This window comes from Rhinopithecus roxellana, chromosome 5 (assembly GCF_007565055.1).
Source record: "Rhinopithecus roxellana isolate Shanxi Qingling chromosome 5, ASM756505v1, whole genome shotgun sequence".
NCBI lineage: Eukaryota > Metazoa > Chordata > Mammalia > Primates > Cercopithecidae > Rhinopithecus > Rhinopithecus roxellana.
In genome coordinates, this window is record NC_044553.1 from 28,308,050 (window position 1) to 28,330,007 (window position 21,958).

The 21,958-nt window shown below is 40.8% G+C and overlaps 1 protein-coding gene across 2 annotated transcripts in view; it reads right to left on the minus strand.

Moving 5' to 3' along the window:
• Positions 1-21,958, minus strand: part of SV2B (synaptic vesicle glycoprotein 2B) — a 185,110-nt gene that overhangs the window by 45,077 nt on the left and 118,075 nt on the right. For both annotated transcript variants that reach the window (XM_030931464.1, XM_030931463.1), the window contains 2 exons: positions 1,105-1,285; positions 583-734 (listed from right to left, as the gene is read on the minus strand). In XM_030931464.1, the coding sequence (XP_030787324.1) occupies positions 583-734; positions 1,105-1,285 (333 nt within the window). The remainder of the gene's footprint in view (positions 1-582; positions 735-1,104; positions 1,286-21,958) is intronic.

Sequence of the window (21,958 nt, forward strand, 5' to 3'; positions counted from 1 at the left end):
AGGAAAATAAAATTGTCCCGGCTGAAACCACGACCTTGTCTATAAGGGCTGCTGCACTTCCACAGTCAAACAAGAGTGACAGCAGGCACTAGGGTAGACAGAGTACAAGCCTACCGCACCTGAGGGGACATCAGGACTCCAGCCCCCACTCCACCACATGTCAGGGACATGGTCTTGAGTGAGTCACCAACTTCTCTTGGCTTTTGTCACGTATCTGTCATCTATAAAATGAGGTTACCAAAGCCTAACTTGCTCAGGGGGAAAAGGACTGGAGGAGATGAAAGTTGAAATTATTTCAAATAAAAGTAAGGAAACAAAAAAAGGAGAGAGAGAAGGAGACAGGGAAGAATGAAGGAAGGGAAGGAAGGAGGAAGAGAGGAAGGACAGGATATATTTTTCAAAAAAGACATGTGAATTGAAATTAACAATGTGTCTGCAGTGTTAGAAGTTGTTAAGAAAGATGAAGGTCACATATGGGAACTGTGCGTGAGTACATGAAATAAGGCTGAGGACAGGAACTATTGTTTGGGTGCAGGAGCCATAGAAACAGGGACCCCTAGGCTGTTTTGAGCCATGGCTCACCATAGTGTGGAATGATGCTCCAGGCCATGGCAGATGCGTAGAGGCCCCCAGTCATCCAGAAGATGCCCAGCCAACTGAGGTGTTCTCCTCGCTTCTCCCGAGACAAGAATTCAGAAAAATAGGCAAAAACAATTGGCAGAGCACCCCCAATACTGCAGAGGGAAAAGTCCAGAGAGAAAGAATCAAGTCATACACTAAAAATGGTCACAGCAGAAACCAAGTTGCCTATATCCCACCTTAGACTCTGTCGTTGAAATGACCCAGTTAATTTGAGGGACCAGCCAGGTAGTTCCTCTCTACATGTGGGAAGCAGTCTTGCATTATTTTGACATTGCATGCTGACTTCAGAGGCTAATCCTAACCCTAACTCTTTCTAAGGTTCAACTTTAATATAGTATCCTGAAAGTCAAACAAAAACTCAATCAGTCCAAGGGTTTCTAGAGTTATCTCTCAGAGCTAGAGTACCAGAATGGATGAGCCATTGGTCTGGCAGGGTCCAGCTCCAGCTCCCTAAGAACATACCCGATGCCTGAGATGAGTCGGCAAAAGAGGAAGGCTCCATATCCCTGCACGAAGGAAGAGAGGGAGGCGAAGGAGGCATTGACAGCCAGAGACATGCTGAGGACTCGCTTCCTTCCCAGCTTATCAGCCAGGCCTCCCAGGATGAAGGCCCCCGCCATCATTCCCAAGTAGACTATGATCCCTGCAATGAGGGGAAGGAGGGGTGAGAACAGAGAGAAAAGACAAAAGATTAGATTCTATATAATGTTTATAAAATACAGTGTTCATTTTTACTTATCCTAGAATTTCTGTGTCATAGACACAAAATGGTGGAATGTGATATTTGTGGCAAATTGGAAGTACTATACAAATACGACTTTTTACAAACGTTATCTTAAAAATGGCCTTACCAGGTTTATACACATGTACACAGACTAACGCAGATCAATCAAAACTGAGATAGCTGTAAGACCACCCATTTAGGTGCATCATCTGCAGACAAGGGAAATGCTATAATTTTTTAAGCAAGGAAAATGTTTGTGTTGCAAAAGCCCTCAACTGGTGGATTATGTTTAAGGAGAGAATTTCCAGGGTAAAGTGTGGCAAAGTGGATATGGGAAATGTTAGGAAGGAAGAACATGACAGAAGTGAAAAACAGCAATTGAAAGCAAGGCCAGCTATGTTATTACCACCCAAGAAGGACCTTTCTTCAAGCTACAACCAATGTCTAGGCTTAAGGAAATGTAGCATATTTATATATGGTGTGAGATAAGGGTCCAGTTTCACTCTTCTGCATGTAAAATCCAGTTTTCCCAAAGCAACTTATTGAAGAGACTGCTTTTCCCCTATTGTGTGTTCTTGTTACTTTTGTTGTAAATCAATTGACCATAAATGTGTGAATTTATTTCTAAGCTCTCTATGCTGTTCCATTGGTCTATATGTCTGTGTTTATGCCAGTACCATTTTTTAAAAAATTACTATAATTTTATAGTATTTTTGAAAGCAAGTAGTGTGATGCCATCAACTTTGCTCCTTTAGCTAAAGACTGCTTTCCCTATCCAAATCTTTTGTGGTTCTATATGAATTTTAGGATTTTTTTTTTCTATTTCTATGAAAAATGCCATTGGAAGTTTGATAGGGACTGCATTGAATCCATAGATTACTTTGGGCAGTGTAGATACTTTAACAATATTAATTCTTTCTATTCATAAACATGGGGTATCTTTCCATCTATTTGTGTCTTCTTCTACTTCTTCGTCCATGTCTTACAGTTTTCAGTATAAAGACCTTTCATTTCTTTGGTTAAATTCATTCCTAAGTACTTTTTAATGTTATTGTAAATGAGATTGTTTCTTAGATTTTGTTTTCAGATACTTCATTGTTAGTATATAGAAACACTACTATTTTTTATGTTGGTTTCTTATTTTGCAACTTTACTGAATTTGTTTATTAGTTCTAACAATTTTTTGGTGGCATCTTTAGGGTTTTCTATGTATAAGATGCCATCTGCAGAAACCATTTTACTTCTTCATTTCTGATTTGGATGCCTTTTATTTCTTTTTCTTGCCTAATTGCTCTGTGTTGAATAGAAGTGGCAAGAGTGAGCATTCTTGTCTTGTTGCTGATATTAGGGGTAAAGCTTTCAGCTTTTCATTATTGATTATGATTGTCAGTTGTGAGCCTGTCATACACGGCCTTCTATACCTAATTTGTTGAGAATTTTTATCATGAAAAGATGCTGAATTTTTGTCAAATGCTTTTTCTGCATCTATTAAGATGATCATATGATTTTTATCCATTATTATGTTAATATGGTATATCACTTTTATTGATTTGCATATATTTAAACATCTGTTCACGCCAGGCACAAATCTCACTTGATCGTGGTGTATGATCCTTTTAATGTGCTGCTGAATTTAATTTGCTAGTATTTTGTAGAAGATTATTGCATCTGGGTCCATCAGGAATATTGACCTGTAATTTTCTTTCCTTGTAGTGTTCTTCTCTGGCTTTGGTATCAGAGTCATGCTGGACTTGTAAAATGAGTTTGTAATATTCCTTCCCCTTCAATGTTCTGGAAGAGTTTGAGAAAGGTTGGCATTAATTATTCTTTAAATGTTTGGTAGAATTCAACAGTAAAGCCAGCAGGTCCTAGGCTTTTCTTTGTTGAGAGGTTTTTGGTTACTAATTCAATCTCTTTAGTCATTACTGGTTTGTTAAGATTTTCTATTTCTTCACAATTGAGTCTTGGTGGGTTGCATGTTTCTAGGTATGTATGCATTTCTTCCAGATTACACAACTTGTTGTGTGTAACTTTTCATAATAGTATCCTGTGTTCCTTCATATTTCTGTGGTATCAGTTGTAATGTCTTCTCTTTCATTTCTAATTTTATTTGAGCCTTCTTTTTCCTTAGTCTAGCTAAAAGTTTGTCAGTTTTGCTTATCTTTTCAAAAAACCAACTCGATGCTTTAACTATTACACTTTGCTGCTCTTTATAGATAGCGTTGGTTAGATTCCTTCGCTCTGTTAGTTCATTCTTTCTTCATCTGCTCACCCCCAGCATTGCTTGCCAAGTGAGGAATGGTTCCATCCTTTCAAGGAGATAAACAATAAAATGTAAGATTATCTCTGAGTGAGAAAAAAGGTGCTCAATAAAGATATCTGTCAGGTATTATTAAAACCCAGAAGAAGAGCAAACCTTGGATATAATTCACTCAATGTGGGAAGGCTTCCAAGAGAAAGACGTTGAGCTGTTCTTGAAAGACAAACAGAATTTAGTCTGATTTCCATTTGGTGACTGAGGCAAAAAGAAAGTCTGATATGTTTGGGCAACTTCTTGTAAGTGGCCTAGCATGAGTACAGCATAGTTCATGTAGGGGAACCTGATGAGAGTTCAGGCTAGAAGGTAGGACAGAAGCCAGATTATAAACGTGTGTGTGTGTGTGTGTGTGTGTGTGTGTGTGTGTGTGTGTGTGTGTGTGTGAAAATGTAGATGTATGGATGCATGCATGTGTGACTGTGTGTGTGCACATGGGTGTTTGCATGTATGTGTATGGGCCCAAAATTGCAAGCAGGGAGAGCGAAAAGAAACTTAGAGCAGTGGTCCAGAGATTTGCTGAGAGCTGGTCTCTATACCCCATACCCTGATTCCACCCTGGAGAAAAACACTAGTATCCAATAAAAGTCTGTTTTTCCTTTTACTTCAATAAAGCTATCTTCAGCACTTCTCAAACTTTACTGTGCACATAAATCACCTGGGGATCTTGTCAAAATCATATTCTGATACAGCAGGCCCGAGAATGGGCCCTGAGATTCTGCATCTCTAACAAGCTGCCAGCTGAGGCCAGTGCTGCTGGTCTGGGGACCACATTATGTGTAGCAAGAGGCTAGACCACATCTGTCCTCCTATAAACAGTAAACAGTGATGAGAATCCAGGCTTTAGAACCCAAAGATCTCATTCACTAGTTGTACAATTCGGGAGCAAAACCTCTCACTTTCTGAGGGTATTAATCACCTCATTTATAAACTGATTACTGAACTAGAGATGATCTCCAAGTTGCCTTCCCATTCATTAATTTTACATTAATTTTTTAAAAATGTGAATAATGAAAGATGAAGTACTGTGGATTTCCCAGGAAGAAGAGATTCAGATTAAAAACATAAACTCAGACACAAATGCTTGATTAGACTACTTAAGGCCATACAAGGCATCTTTATGACATTGTACACATGGATCAAAATATCACAGGTGCTCCAAAATATGTACAACTATGATAAATCAATTTAAAAAGAATCAAATAACAATAATAAAGATCTCATGGCCGGGCGCGGTGGCTCAAGCCTGTAATCCCAGCACTTTGGGAGGCCGAGACGGGCGGATCACGAGGTCAGGAGATCGAGACCATCCTGGCTAACATGGTGAAACCCCGTCTCTACTAAAAATACAAAAAACTAGCCGGGCGACGTGGCGGGCGCCTGTAGTCCCAGCTACTTGGGAGGCTGAGGCAGGAGAATGGCGTGAACCCGGGAGGCGGAGCTTGCAGTGAGCTGAGATCCGGCCACTGCACTCCAGCCTGGGCGGCAGAGCGAGACTCCGTCTCCAAAAAAAAAAAAAAAAAAAAAAAAAAAAAAAAGATCTCATTAACAAAAAAGTGGCTTCTAGCCTACCAGTTTGCAATCTTAGCAATGAACACTGTGCAGCTATGAAGTTATTGTCTCTTAGCTCCAAAGCCACCCTTCTAGACCTTACTTGGTCCGCAAATCCCAGCCACTCTCTGCTAGGCTCTGCCAATAGAGGGCGCCAGAGGGACGCTTCAAGGCTGGGGAAGGAAGAAAGCACCTGTCCTTTCTGTTCCTGTAGTTTCACCCTGACTGCCGCAATTCCTTTCCAGACAGCAGCTGCATCCAATTAGCAGAAGCCACATTGCACTTCATTCTCCTCTCCAAGACCAGCAACTGCCAGCCAGGGCCTCTCTTCAGAGAGCTGAGTTGCAGCTTCATGGAACCCCTTTTCAAGATTCTAAGTTATAATCATTCCAATCCCTTTCCTTTATTCTCCAAGCCCTAGGGGAGGCAGCTTCTCCCTGCATGTACTACCTCAGTGATACTTTTCAAAAGCATTTCAACCCACCCTGTTAATAATTTTTACATTAAAATCTCTCTTTTCAAATAACTGGTATGATTTCTGTCTCCTGACTATCCCATGACTGATCTAGACACCTAGAGAAATGGAAAAACTTTAGAACTCGGATGTTGAATTCAACCCTTTAGTTTTACCGGACGAGGAGGCTGAGCCCCAGAAAGGGTCAATAACTTGCCCAGAAGCTCAATGCTGGCCGAAGACCTGCTGGCACTGCATTTCTGGTCTCCTGGTTCCAGGCCTGGTGCTTTCACTACTAAACCTCACTGTCCAAGGCCATGGAGGTACCAGAGAGAATAAGAAGAGCTTTTCAAATGCTGTCTTTGAAGTCTAGGAAAAGGAATAATGAAGGATAAATGAGCCTATCACCATAGGGAAGGGAAATACCAAATTAACAGTGTCTCTGGAATGGTTATGTTATTAGATTCATTCAAAATCTGTCTTTAGCAAAAGAAATTTTAAAAATACATTTGGGAAATTAGAGTGCAGTGGAGTTATCAAAAATTACTTTAGTGTGAAGCAGATAAGGAACTAGTTAGAAAGCTAGAAATTCAATCATCCTTCAATTTCACTCAACAAGCTCAGTGGCGTATTAGGGAAATGACCCTAATATACTGAGATTTTTGAGGAAATTGAAAACCAGGATTGCTACTTGCAGAGTAGAGGAGGAGGAGGAGATTGAAAGGAGGAGGGATATGGTAGAGTGGAAGACTTTTAGTTGGTGGTAACACAACAAAGGAAACAGAATACCCCTCCTTTGAAGAGGGAGGAGCCTGCAGTGACAGGCACCAGGCAAGAAAGATCCCAATTCTGAGACTGAGACACCTGGGCGGTGGTCCTGGCTCCATGATTACCACAGCATGACTGTGGGCTGCCCATTCAGCCTCTCTGACCATTATCACATCTTTGTAAAATGTAGTGCTCATCTTCACAGTTGTTAGGATTATATAGGTGAGTGGATTTAAAGTATCTAGCAAAATGCCTGGCACCAAAGTAAATGCACAATTAATAAAAGCTGCTATTGATGTTATTAGCAGTACAACTTAAAATCGGGACTCTGGAAGGCCACAGGATTAGAAAAATAAAAATAAGATGGTGATATTTTAAAAACAAGTCAATCATATACTAAAGGAATATGAGGAAAGAGGATACAGAATACCAGAGGAAACTTATTTTTAGTAGTATGCCCTTTAAATGTACCTCCCTCTCTCCTTACCTGGAGAAGGAGCCAGGTTCCAATAAAAAGCTTTTTTGAAAAATATTTTTGAAGTTTCCTCTAACAAGACTTTGAAGGATTTTTTTTTTTTTTTTTTTTTTTTTTTTTTTTTTTTTTTTTTTTTTTGCTAACTCATCTTTCTTCAGTTCCCACATTAAATGTTATCTCCTTAGAAAGGCATCCCTGATGTTCCAAACTAAGGCTCCACCAACTTTTTCTATAAAGGGATAGAGCATAGATGCTTTACTTGTAAAATGTACTTTGCCAATCTTCTATGGTCTCTGTCACATCATATTATTATTCCTAAGTTTACAACCCTTTAAGAATGTAAAAAAAATAAAAATAAAAATAAAATAGGTCACAGGTTTGTAGGCCATAGTTTGTTGGTTCCTGTTCCAAATTTCAGTTGCCCCTCATAGTCTTTTGGCAGTGTACCATTGCTTTTCCTTTGTATCGCATGTCTCTATTTGATATTGTATATTTATTTGTTTGATATTTGCCAAACTCCTGTGACTGTAAACTCCTGGAGAAAGGGACCATGTTGATTTTGCTCGAGCAGCGTTCGCCACTGTTTCTCTAGCACAGAGGTGTACACGTAGTAGGTACTCCATTAATATTTGTTCGACAAATAAAATAATATAAAACTAATTCCTATTCACTGTAAGAAAATCTGAAGAATATCCCCCAAAATGTATAAAAGGTAAAGCAAAAATCTATTCATCATACCACCACTCAGAGACAGCTGTTGTTAGCAGCCTTTATTTTTGTATTTGTATTTGTATGTGTATAACTACATACTGTATTTACATGATAGAAACCTTTTTCTATTGAAAGCTTCATAGTCTAGCTTTTCACTTAATAAACAACTCAGCAAAGAATGTTTTTTGCATATGTCTTTGTTGGTGTTTCTAGTTATTTGTTCAGAATAGATTCCAAGAAATTGAATCATGAGATCGAAGGAGATCAACAAGTTTGTGGCTCTTGAGACACAACGCCAAATATCCTTCCAGAGAGCTGGCAGATATCAGAAACCTCTTTCCAGCTTTAGAGATGCTTTTCACACCGACAGAATATTTCCTCTCCACACCAGAGGCAGCAGGATAAGATATACTATCAGACCGCACTGGCTTACCATGGTGACATGAAAGCAGAGGTCCTGCGTGGGTGAGCTTCTTTATTTAGCAATTAACCAAAGAAAAAGAAGCCACTTCTAACCTTTTTCTTGCTTGAATATGTAGAAATTAAATGCATTCATTATCCTGAGAGGATTATGAGCTTCTTTTTCCTGCAGCGACTCAAATATTTATTTGACTGTATGCATATGCTTCACAGGGATAAAAATCAGCATCTTCCAACTAAACCATCTCCATTCCATCTATAATAACATCTCTAAAAAGTAATTCATGTCATTTCCATTCCATTTATTTATTACTCAACCAAATATACCCCCCTTGGAGGGTAATATTCTCTTGGACTAGCGCGTGGGATTCACAGTCCCTCAAAGTGGTAAATGTGATAAATGTTTTAACATATATGGGAATCCCACAAAGAACTCTCACTTTGGTATTAAATCATGGAGGAACATCAGAGTATCCATTTGCACACCCTATAAAATAAGATGCATTGCGTAAGTCAGTCAGGTGCTTTGTTTTTGTGGCATCTGGATGCTTGGAAACTTCTGGATGAGTAAACACTTTATTTTGGGTCAAAAAGGTTTGGCTTGAACACGTCATCTAGTGGAAACCAATCTAGAATCACCATGTTCAACTTTTCTAGTCTTTTATGGGTCCAGTAAACTCAAGTGAATGAGTCTTCAGAAGTGGGTTAACTTGTCCATTCTCTTGGTAGTTGGAACTGTTTCCTAAACGTCACATAAGATATTTGGATACAAATGTGTAGAGGAGAAATGAAGGGACAAAAGAATTAGCATTTGTTGATCTCCTGCCATATGTAAGACAGTATGATAGGTCACATGTATAATAATTTCAATTTGTCATTCCAACCTTGTGAGGGAGGTATTAATGGCTTCATTTAACAGATGAAGAAACTGAGGTTAAGAGATTTCCTCTCTGACCACAATTATTAAAGTGTAAGTAAACTTTCCCAATATCTGATGAAAGAACCTAGGATTATAGGTGAGTGAGTCACCAATGCCCCAAATTATGACATAGCCCATGAGGAAAGATACACCAATGCTCTTCAAGGACAGCAGGGTTGGGGTGAGGCATTTGTCACTCTGTCTGAGGATGCAACGTTCTCACTCGCCCTGGCCCCTCAGCTCAGGGCAAGCCACAGCACAGCAGAAGAGCAAAACCACCCCTCCTGGAAGTTCTAGATTCTGAATGTGTCTAATAGGCCCAGAGGTGAGAGTCTATAGGCAGATCGGAGAGTCTGAGAGGCAGAAGCCTTGCTTCAGCAACACTGTGTAAGGACAGAGCCTTAAATCAGGAAGAGGTTCTCTCTCCAACTATATATAGGAGAAACTGAAGACTTTGCCTGGCAGCCTAGAGACTTTATCATCACAGGAGATGGATAGCCAAGATGAAACCATGAGACAACATTCTGGGCCAAGCAGTGAGCAATGAGGAGACCCAGACCTCAGGGTCCTGGCTGTGTCTTTGGTGAATAGAGACGTATCCACAGCCACAGTGGAAGCAGCTGCAACAGAAAGGATTTAAGACATCAGGGAGGTTTCTGACTGGGGCTCACCCTAGCCTTGGGGCAAAGGAGTATCTGTCACTTTCCTTAATCTTCTCTCAAGCTAAAAAGAAGAGGCATTAAGAAAGATTCCCTGAGGATACTGCAAGAACACTGATATTGCCTTGTTTGCATACCACTATACTAGAGATGTTTCAGAAAAGCTGCTTCCCTTTTGGTACCTCCTATCCAGAATGACTCCAGGTAAGAAGGGTGAGAGGAGGTATCATCTGGGCCAGTGGAGGTATGACACCTCTGATAGCTCTCCTGGGCACTGTGGGCATCTCAAATAGGATCGTAACCCAATGAGGCTCAGTGATGCCTCTGCCTTTTCACTTAAGACCAAGTTGTGGTCATTTCTAGAGGGTGGAATATTCTGTCTGATGAGATATAGGAGTAGTCCAGGGATCTCATAAGAGGGCAAAAGCAGAAGCCAACAGGGCCCAGGCAGGTTATACAAATGGGTGATACTTCCAGGCATCCCTAATAGGGAGCGTGGTGACTGAGGAATACATGTCCATCTAAAGGGAGCAGCCACTACCTAACTTCAGCCAACTGCTATGTTACAGAAGATAGACCCTATTCCTATGGTTTCAAAAAGAACCAGAAATCTAGATTGCTAAATAAAATCTCTGAGTTTTAAAACACTACTAGCCAAACAGTAGTCTCACCTACTATTTGAGAACCCTGTGTGACAGAGATTTGTGCAGGCTTGAATAGTATGTTTAGAAAATGAGTATTCATATTAAAAAAAAAAAAAAAAAAAAAAAAAAAAAAAAAACAGGCAACTCCGGGGTCAAATCTCTTAATCCTATGACAGTTACTGTTAATCGGCTATTGGCCCTTTTATCAAGTATTGAGCAACCCCTGGATACTAATGTCCTATGCTCTCTCCCACTTCAGAGTCTTCACACTGCTCTTTCCTCTATCTAGAATGTTCTTTGTTCACATCTTTGCATGGCTGGCTCCTTCTCATATTTCAGGCAAAATCTTAAAGAGGCCTTCACTGACCATCCATCCTCAACAACCTCTCCCTCCAACAGGTGGAATCGTAAAGACTAGTTAGCAGGCCACCACATGTGTTTCAAGTGAATGACACTGATGACTTGGACCAGGTGGGTAGGTAGAGGAAAGTGGTAAGAAGTGGCTGGATTCTGGGTGCATTTTAAAGGTAGTGTCCAGAGGAAGGGTGGTAATGAAAGCAGACAATGAACATGATCCCTGAAGAAGTGAGTGGCAATACACAAGAAATTCAAGGACTGAGCACTGAGACATTCCAACATTTAAAGGCCAGGAAGATGAAGAGAGACCAGTGACGGAGAACAAGAAGGAGCAGCCAATGGGCAGCTGAAAAACGATGAGACAGAGGTAGCTTAAATGTCCAATAAAGAAAGTGCATCAAGAAGGAGAGAGTGGTCAATAGTTGCAGTTGCTGTGAATAGGTGAATAAGCTGAGGATGAGAGCTGACTGCTGAACTGAGCAAGTGAGGCTAGGAGTGATCCAGACAAGAACAGGTTTCTGAAGAGGGGAGGATTAACTCCTGCTTAAAGATGCAACGTCCTCACTCATTCATTCTACTGAAAGAGGGTTCAAGTGAGAAGGGGAAGTGAGGAACTGGGTTCAGTGAATTTTACCAGAAAGGGAATAGAAAAGACATATGTGGGATCAAGAGTGAAGAAATGTGTGGTGTGCTGGTGGGAATGATTCCATAGAGAGAAAAATATTAATGAAGAGGAGTTGCAAAATGATGAGGAAAAGGACTGCAAAAGTGATGTTCTGGGGAGTGAGAGGGGATGGGATACAGGGAGACCAGTGAGCCTTACAGCTCCTCCACGGTTCCAAGAATACGGGGTCAGCACAGTGGCAGCGAGGAAGGTAGGTGTGATAGCAGGAGCTGTGGAAGTTCTTCTCTGGTTGCTTCTGTTGTTCTAAGTTCAGGAGGAACTGAGTTTATTAATCTGAGAGTGAAGATGAGGAAGAGATGTTGGAAATTGGAAAATAGTAGATAAGACACAAAATAACTATCGATGAGAGAGTGAAGGGATGAGGGAAATGAAGGATGATGACTGGCAGCACAGAGGATCCTCTGGAGGCTCTGGATCATGAATTTAGTGAGGCCAGTGGGCAACATTGTATGTTCTGTGTTCCTGACCACCCATATGCAGCAACAGGGTTTAGGGACAGACGGAAGAAAAGTTGGATGCAACCGGGGTGGGGAACACAGCAGAGTAAGAGAGGTGCAAGGAAGCTGGTGATGTGCACAGGAAGTGACTGTGATTATGGACATGGACATTAAGCTCAGTGAGGAATGTGGTGAGAACAAGGGGATAATAAGAGATTAAAAGGCTAAAGATTGGAGAGGACTTTAAGGAAATGATAGACCAGGATAATGGAAATCACTTATTAAAATTTCCAAGGACAATAGTAGAAATATGGTTGGAATGTGACAGTGATGAACCTGGAACTAAAATTCTCCAGGAATGAGAACACATGGCCCAGGGGTCAGTGGATGACTGCAACCAGAATGTGTAGTAAGTGATAGTCTCTGATGATAAGAGATTCGAATATGAGATCTTTTAGTGAGGAGAGAGGGAGAATGGCCTGGAAATGTCCAGGGGGAGCAAGAAAGAGCAATGGTACAAGAGTGGAGGCTGTAATGGGGCAAAGAGCACCCATCTAAGGCTGCAGGGCTAATTAACATCCTCAGAGGAGAAGGGGGAAACATAGGGGAATGGAGGCATGTACAGTGTCATAGGGGAATGCAAATGTGGGTGGTAAGGGGTGTCCTGGCAGACATGAACCTCTCACGGTGATTGACATACAGGGATAAAGAGCATAATGAAATTAGTCCTGATCTTGGTGGCAAGGCTGGTAGTACTGGGGAGAAAAAATGCTGGGAAGCCTGCCAAGAATACATTGAATTCTAGAATCTTCTTACTCCTGGCTGTGCAAAAATGGAGGTCAGAGAGAGCCATCTAGTTTTTTGTTTTGTTTTGTTTTGTTTTTTGGCTTTTTCTTTACTAAAATGTTGGCTCCATGATGGGACAGGAGGGACTTACACCTCTTGTTCATCAGTAAACAAGCCCGTGAGTAAGTTGACTCTTTAAGGAGCTACTGAATACAGTGAAAAATTAAAAATATACAAATACAAGCTCATATTTACTGGATCCTTACTGTGTGCCAGGACTGTGATGAGTCCTTTATGTGCTTTATCTTATTTAATCCTCACAATGCTTCTGAAGGCAGGTACTAATATATTTTAATCTCAGATTAAGAAACCAAGGTTAAGGAGGTTAAGTGACTTGTGTAAGATGATAGGGTTAGTGATGTAGCCAAGATATGAAGTCAAACAGCCTACCTTTAAAAACTTTATGCCTGTGATAGACTCTGTTGGTCACATTCCCAATAGCCTTTTTCCCTCTTCTTCCTTGCTAAGGGAACCCTGGCTTTTGTTCACGTATTAAATGTGTTCAGAGAGATCGCCTCCCAAGACACACTCAACCCTAGGGGATCAATGATAGTTAATTTAAGATGGTCATCTTCATCCACTTCTTCTTGCCAGTGATTAATCCAGGCAATCCAATAAGACTTGGTGGACACCTGTCAGATGATTGGAAAGTCATTATTGGGGGACATAGAGCTTAGAGCTATGGTGGCCATCTTGTGACCTCAAGGGAACGTAAAGAGAATCGCAGACATGCCAACCTCATGCCCTGACATCAGTGAGTCATCGAACCAACTCTGGTACCACCTACTTTGAAAATTCTTGGTCAATAAATAATGAGTATCTTCATGATTCAAAACTATTGTTACCAGAAGCCAAATGCACCCTATATACATGCTGCCTCCTAAAAAAGAAACCATACTAATGAAAGATTATCTGATTGGTTTAAATAATCATCACTTACGAGCAAACAGCAAGACAACTTGGCAGAGGGGAAAGAATTCTGTGCCAATAGTCAGGAGTCCCAGATTCTGATCTGAGAGTATGTGACCTTGACCAAGACACTGTCTCCTTGGGGCTCAGTTTCTTCAAGTCAGAAACGGAGGGCATGCTAGGAGGTCTCCTTCCTCTCTTTCACTTCTAATATTAAATGGTACTATGATTTTGTAACTCATGCCTTATACCTTATAATCTGTTATCATGTCTCCTTTCAAGGACAAGACTCCCCTTTCTAGGACCCACAGAGAGAACAAGGCAAGAACAAAACTTCTTTGGACTATTTTCTGCACATCCCCAGCAGAGATTGATGAATGCCTCTGAGTCAGCAAAATCTCCAGTGGTGAAATAGAAAGTGTACACTCCGCACATTCAGGCAGCCCAGGCCAGCCCACACGGAGAAGAGGATGTTCACATCCAGCCTGTTCAGTGGACCCCATGGGGCATGTCAAACAAAGACTACTACATTTCCAGGACCTTCTATCACACCCCCTTTCTTCCATCCCTGCTAAAATTTGTGACTTTCCAGCTTTCTTCTCTGAAATTAAAACAAATCCTTTGCAAAGTGAAATCAGTTCATCTGAGCAAGTGCTGGTTAAGATTTACAAAATAAAGAGGAAGTTTACACCCACCAGCCTCAAAGAGTCATTTTAGCCGGCAGTCACTAGCTCCACCGAGGACTCTAGTGTTCTCTGTCTGATAGTGTTGCTGGTGGAAGGGATGCGGGAAATTCTTTGTGCTCTGTTGCTCTGCTCCATACTTCATGACGGATCATCTCTTGGGCCCCTGACACAAAGGATGGCAATGTCACCACTCAGCTCTCTGGCAGCCTATTCTAGGCTGACAGTCTAGCCTCAGGGATCACTGCAGACCCCTGCAGTTTCCCCTTCCAATGAAATCAGCACCCAGCCTTTTATACCTGCTAGCTAGGACACTAACAACATCCCTCTCTCACCTACGGAGATGGGCTGGTACTGACTCCAGCACCCTGATAGAGGCCAATGCCTACTTCACACTTGCATCTTATTGAAGTCATGCATTTTGCATAAAAGTTGTTTAAGGTTTTATGTGTAATGCACACCTGGAAAAGTCTTCCAGGGATGGGACAGCAAGGTAAAGGAGAAGCAACAGACTTTGAAGTCAGATATAACTGGACTTTTCAAATCCTAGATCTGTCACTAACTAGTTTCTACAAGTTACTTTACCCTCTTAGAGCCTAGGTTTTCTCATCTGTTAAACAGTGAAAATGATGTTTGCCTTGCAGGTCATTATAAAGGTTAGAAATGGTATAAGATAAGATACCTAGTACAAAATGGATGCAAAGAAAGAACTTATCAAATTGTAACTCTTGGTAGTGGTGGTAGTGGTATAATTATTATAATTTGCTTTTAAATTAGAGAAAAAGTAACACGTTATACAAGACAGTGGGAAATAATTGATTTATTCATATCAGTTTATTTTGCTTTCTATGAAGAAGTCTGTATGGGAGACAATAAGCCTTTCAACTTCATTAATATAAAGGAACCCATAGTGACAATGAGTGGCAACACGGGATAGGAAAATCACATTAGGAACTGGAGTCCAGCACTCATCCCTTAAGGTCTCTGAGCAACACTTCCTTCATTGCATAAATAGGGACCATCACTCTGCTCATCTCACAGAGTCATTTAAAGACCAAATAAGAGTGATTAGGAAAACCACTGAAAATCTATAAAGCACTGTACAAGATTTTTAACGCAGTTCCATTTTTCCATGCTACCCAAGATATGTGCAAATATTCCAAACATCATCACAAATACATGAAGGAAGCCACGTGGGGATAGTTCCTACTTTTTATATAGCACAATAAGCAAAAACCCTGACATCTCAGCAGCTCCTACTGATACATAGTCTTTGCATAAACTACCTGGTTCCCTACTCTGGCTGAACAATAGTATCACGAGGGAGCTATTAAAAAATGTATATGCCCATGACTCATCCATAAACATTCTGGCTTAATTATTCTAGAGCAAAGCCTGTGGATTTTGTCAGCAGCTCCTCAGGTGATTCTATTGGGCAGTCAGGATTAAGGATATTAATCTAGTGCAGTGGTTGTCATCTGGAAGTGATTTTGCCCCCCAGGGGACATTTAGCAATATCTGGAGTCATTTTTGGTTGTCACAACTAGGAGCAGGGTGCTACAGGCATCTAGTGAGTAGAGGCCAGGGATGCTGCTAAGCATCCTACAACGCAAAGGATAGCCCCTCAGAACATGGAATTGACCGGCCCAACATGTCAATAGAGCATGACTTTGAGAGGGGCCACACAGAGGACTCATTCTAAAGAAAATCAGTAACTGACCATACTGCGCAAAAACAGCTCAGCAAAATTTCTGGTCTCACATGCTCTCCAGAACCCTGTCATTTCCTCCATTAGAAGATGGAGTCTATTTCTTCTCTTCTTGAAATTGAATTGGTCTTTATTACTATCTCAACAAATAGAATTCAAGGAAATAACATGCTTGACTTCTGAGGCAAAGTCATGAAAGGCTTCTGCTTGTCTTTCTCTCTCAAGATCTCTTTCCAAGATCTGCCCCTTTGGAAGCCCTAAGCCAACAGGTTAAAAAAAAATCCAGCTACCCTGGAGCTGCCATGTTGGAAAGATCACATTTAGAGATCATATGGAGATGGAGAGAGATGTTCAAAAGAAGCCCCAGCCATCTGTGTCTTCCAGTCTGGGTACCAGATATTTGTGTGGGTGAGCCCTCCAATGATTCTAGCTCCCACCTTCCAGCTGCCCCAGGCAGTGTCAAGTTGGACAGGGGCCAGGTATCTGCCCAGACTGCAGATTTATAAGCAAAGTAAATGGCATGGTGGTTTTGGTTCTATGGGGAGTATATGTTTGTTTGCTTGTTTGATATGCAATAATAGATAACCAGAATAAAGTACCTCATGATTCTATAAAAGATCCATCTCTAAACCCTCTTCATTGGACCACCAAGGTCAAAAGCTTACATATACTTGTACAGGGAATGAGCTTTATATATTTCCAGCCCACACCCAACTCTGCAACTTCCACCTCCATTCTCCGTAAATATGCCAGTTTGCTTAAGAATTCCTCCCATTCATTTCTGTTGTGCTTTCTGTGGTCTGGAAGATCATATTTTCCAACATGTGGGTCAAGGGTCTTATGAGTCTTTTTTATTCTTGGTGAAGTTTTCCATTGTGGGAGCAAATATAAGTATAAATATAGGTGAATCAATATAAATAAATAAATAACATTTTTATTCTGATAATTAGCAAATTGGTAGTTACTAAACATCTTTCATTTACCAGGTCTTCCAGAAGGGTGCACTTAACTGTGGAGGAAAAACAACTCATTAAAGTCTTTGAAGGTGACATTGCCAAGGGAGATATTCTGCAGGCAAAGTGAACAGAATGTCCTGAGACATCCTTGCTCCAATCAATATTGAAACAACTGAGAAGCTAAAACATCAGGTTTTGCCATTGGATCAGGGGAGCAAGATGAGTACTGACTAAGTATCTACTGTGTGCAGATCCTGAGCAGAGTAGTTAGGGCAGAGACCAGGGGTAATTTCATTTAATTTTCCCAGCATCCTTGGGAGCTAAGAACCATCCTCTACTGCCCTGTCTTTTCTCTCTCTTTCTGTCTCTCTCTCCCCCTCTCTTTCTCTGCTTCTCCCTCTCTTTCCAGACATTGCTCTTTATTCCCAATAAAACTAAAATCTACACAAGCTCCACATATGTTTGATTCAATCTTGATCAAAATCCAAGCAATAACTCAGAAACCATAAGTTTTAACAAGGAGTTAATAATTTAAAGTTGTTGACACAGGTGCTTTCGTAATGGGTGGTAGGCTCTCTCCTTTGATGTTGGAATAAGCTGAAAGGCACAAAAAAAATAGCAGTAGACAAGTGGGGAAAGCGTCACCTTCAAAGCTAAATCCACACTGAATCTGTATCTCACATGATAAAATGAGTACTTTGTGTGCAAGATGTTCTCTTCGAGAAATTTTTTTTTAACTCCAGTGGTTTAATTGTGAAATTGCTCTTAATCTTGAGAGTACGGAGCTTGCTTTTCAGTTGGCTGGCTAGTTGGTTGGTTGGTTGATTGTAGAAAAATTTATTTCTATTCATTGTGTGTTAGTTACAGAAAAGTGAATTTACTCATAAGCTTTGTAATAGTCAACCCTTAGACTATGAATTCACTGACTGTATTATAATAAACACAACCCGCTGTGTAAAAATGTAAATCTCTTGACGTTAAGAAGGGTTTTCTTCCTTGCATAAATTGTACAAGAAAATAATGGTGCTTATAGCAGAAATGTTTTTAAGGCCTACATAAAAACCTCAATTTTTCAAAACACTCAAATGGCTTCTACTATTACCTCTAAAGATTAGTTTAGGAATTGCATATTTCTTACTCCAATAACATTCTATGGGTTCTCCCACCTCCAGTCTCTCTTCTCGATGATCCTTTCTTCACCATTGTGGCGATTCTGCCAGTTGCTGAGGATGTCTGTTCTAATTATGCGTTCCTGAACTGGGGAAATAACCACAGAACAAGTTTGGGGACCCACTGTGAGATGGACCTGAGCTAAAACTCCATTGATACCTGACCACCACAAGCTCCTACTCTGACTGATGGGCCACAGTGACAATTTTCAGTCTCTTGGAATTAGTGTCAGTTCAGAGTAAGCATCTTCAAAAAGTCTGACTATTTTCCTTTCCCTAATGCACAGTCACCTAGTAAAAGCTCACAGGTCTCTTTGGGGAACACTGGGAGAAAGATTAATGGTATAAATTTTTGGCAGTGTACTGGGGTCCCTCCTCAAGGAGATTCAGCCTCCCTTTCATTAAAGGGGTTCTGGGTCTGTAAACTAGCTCAAGTCTGGGAATTGACCAAGAAGCCATGATGCTCTGTTTCTATATTTCATTAGACTTCTGTTCACTTGACCTGGAACTTTACTCTTATACAGATCAAGTAAGAGTTTAGTAGGCTTTCTTTTTATTTCATTTCTAAAAATGCCACAACTTGTACCATAGGTCTACACAGGTCAGACTGTTCTGATTTCTGCTTTGCTTCCGCTGTCCACTACAGTAACCACACTCCCCTTGCCTTTGGTGACTGAGTGCCACCACTTGGCCCTTGCACCCTGGGATCCAATTATTCCCACTGCATTTAGGTGTTCCAACTCAGTGACTACAGTTCACACTAGAAGGTCTGTCCCAGAGAGCACAGTAATCACAGACCTCTTTAAGGACACTAAGGATCCCCTCAAGAAACCCTCACCGTCATGGTAAAACATGTGTTCTCTGAACCATCCCAGTGTGGGTGAGTAGGTCTGAAATGAAAAATCTATCTAAGATGCAAATATTCCTAGGCCTTTCAATCCCTTCCTCTACCATAAACCAACATAGGTCTGGCATTTCAAGTTCATTTACTATGGGCCACATTTTGATCTACATTTCAGCCAACCAATGAAACAAACTGGTAAAGCTGCAACATTAAATGCAGAACTTCTGCTTAGTGGGCCCAAATCAATAAATTTAGCCTGACCCAACTCTATGTTTCTTCCACCAGTATCCCACACCCTTAATATCCATTCCTACATATATTCTCCAGATTTCTGTGTGTGTAAATTAGAAAAATCAAGTCATTCTTTTGGAGTGTAGCCACCTGTTCATGGTCCACATTGCCTCACCTTTAGAGGCCTGATGGGACTTGAGTCTAGTTATAGGTATAGAAGCAAAGAGGGGTGGAGGGGGTGGGTCCTGACGAGAATCAGCAAGTCTTGCAAGGCAACTGCCTCAGGAGAGGCACTTACAGCCTCCTCAGTCACTGCAGAGTTCATCTTCTCTGAACGGGTGCAGAGAGGTTGCTTATATTGGCAAAAAAGACTCCTCAGAATTTAGGGGCTCAGTGTTCCCGGTCTCCTCAGTCTTCCCGCACATCCCCATGCTGACTTTCAGGATCTCATTCCTTCCCAGTCAATGTTCTCACTTTAACAGAAGACACCCTGCAAGGCTGGGAATTCAATTTTCACTGTAATTCAGCCACTCACAGAATGAGATTCTGGGTTTGGTTTTCAGCAATCTTAGGAGATAAGGATCTCTTTCAAGGGAAACACAGAAGATTTTATGTCCTTTATGCAGCATTTGAGCTGGGAATTTGAATCCTTGGGCTCATCCATTTCTTTCCCTACTTTGTCCCGTAACATTAGTGCTACCAGCCAAAGTCATTATACTCATTAGTTTGACAAAAACGTTTGAAGGTATCATGTACTTGGTCACCCAGATTCTTGCCTATTATAAGTATTTGATTAGATGTTTCTAGTGATATTTTACGTATCTTCATTGCCACATCACAACATGGACTATCAGTGCTCTCTTTACTCCTAGAAATAGAGTCAAAAGGTTCTTTAACATGGAATCAACATAAGTGCCCATCAACATGGAGCTTGGATAAAGAAAAGGTGGTGCATATACACCATGGAATACCACACAGCCACAGAAAAGAACAAAATCATGTTCCTTGCAGCAACATGGATGCAACTGGAGGCCACAATCCTAAGTGAATTAATGCAGGAGTAGAAAACCAAATACCGCATGTTCTCACTTATAAGTGAGAACTAAATGTTGGGTATTCGTGGACATACAGATGGGAATAATAGGCACTGGGGACTACTGGAGAGGAGAAAGGACTGAAAAACAGTTAGGTTCTTTGCTCAATACCTGGGCGATGGGATCCTTTATATCACAAACCTCAGCATCATACAATATATCTATGTAACAAACCTGCACATGTACCCACGGAATCTAAAATAAAAGTTGAAATTAAATTTTAAATGTGAAAAATTCGAAAGGAACTACTGCTATAACAATACATCATGCTCAGAAATAAGCTATCTTTAAATCTAATCAGATTAGAAAGACAATTCCAGAAACTCCAGAACCAATGCAGAAAACTCATCCTCAAAATTCTGCTCCTCTAGAAGCACTCTCAGTACTAAAATCACTTGGGCAGAGTGATCATCCTAAACCACAGGCCTCATCTTATCACCTCTTCCTCAAAGGCATATTTCATAGCTCCCCATTAAACAGTTCTCCATTGCCAGTGAAATCAACTCCACATTCCCAAACATGGCAATCGCGTATGCCTGCTAAGGGAGCCCTTCATTTTAAGTTTATTCTATTTCTTCTGAGCTTTTTTTTTTCACAAGAGCATCAGGTAATCAGTCTATCCTGAAGAATTACATGATCTAAACAGTATAAATAAGAAAACTGATATAAATCAAACACAGAAAGAAATATATGGACATTCCCAGTGGTGGATTTCACCATCATGAGTAAGTAGGTATTTACTGAGGGCATATTTTGTGCCAGACAAGTGACCCACCCTCCTCCATACCACCTCCTTCTGAGACACAGAGTGGCTCCTCTTTTCAAGAACTGACAATGAATTTAGGCCTAAACAAAACATGGCTCATAAATCAAATATTCTGCCCTGATGCTTGGCTAGAATTACATATAAAACAATCACGGGATAATCTTTCATGACAGCAGAGTAATATATCTATCTCTGAGCTGCCACAAAAATTCAGCTCACAATTTATTCTAATGAATCTGCCCCATCTGACATTGCTCTGTGTCCTCCGTGTGGCTAGCACAGACACCATGCCCCAGGGGTCAACTGTTAGGTTCCAAATCACTTTCTGAAAGGTGTAACTCCCAAAGTCTTTTCACTGCAGATGGCAAGAAACTAACAGCCAATAAAATACACAAGTCACTGGATCCTTCCAAGAAATCAAAACTCTGCAGGCAAAACATAGAACTCTTGCCTGAAAGGGAAGCTCACATTCATAGGCATGAAGGTAAGGAATAGCCCACAATTCCAGGTTGAGGTGCTTATTTGCAATTATGAAAAATTGGTGTCGATTTATCAAATGCAGGCAGAAAAGCATGGAGTTGGTTTGTCTTATGTATCGCCAATATTGTCATGCTATAGGTTGGTGCAAAAATAATTGTGGTTTTTGCCATTTAAAAGTAACTCCAGGGAGACAAGGCTCTCACACTCAAAAAAATGAATTATCTTTAAATCTAATCAGATTAAAAAGATAATTCCAGAAACTCCAGAGCCAATTCAGAAAACTCATCCCCAAAATTCTGCTCCTCTAGAAGCACTCTCAGTACCAAAATCACTGGGGTAGAGTGATCATCCTAAACCACAGGCCCCATCTTATCACCTCCTTCCTCAAAGGCATATTTCGTAGCTCCCCATTAAACAGCTCTCCATTGCTGGTGGGATCAACTCCACACTCCTAAACATGATAATCCGTTGCCAGTTATGTCATTTATAAGAACCAAATGGCTTACCCTGCC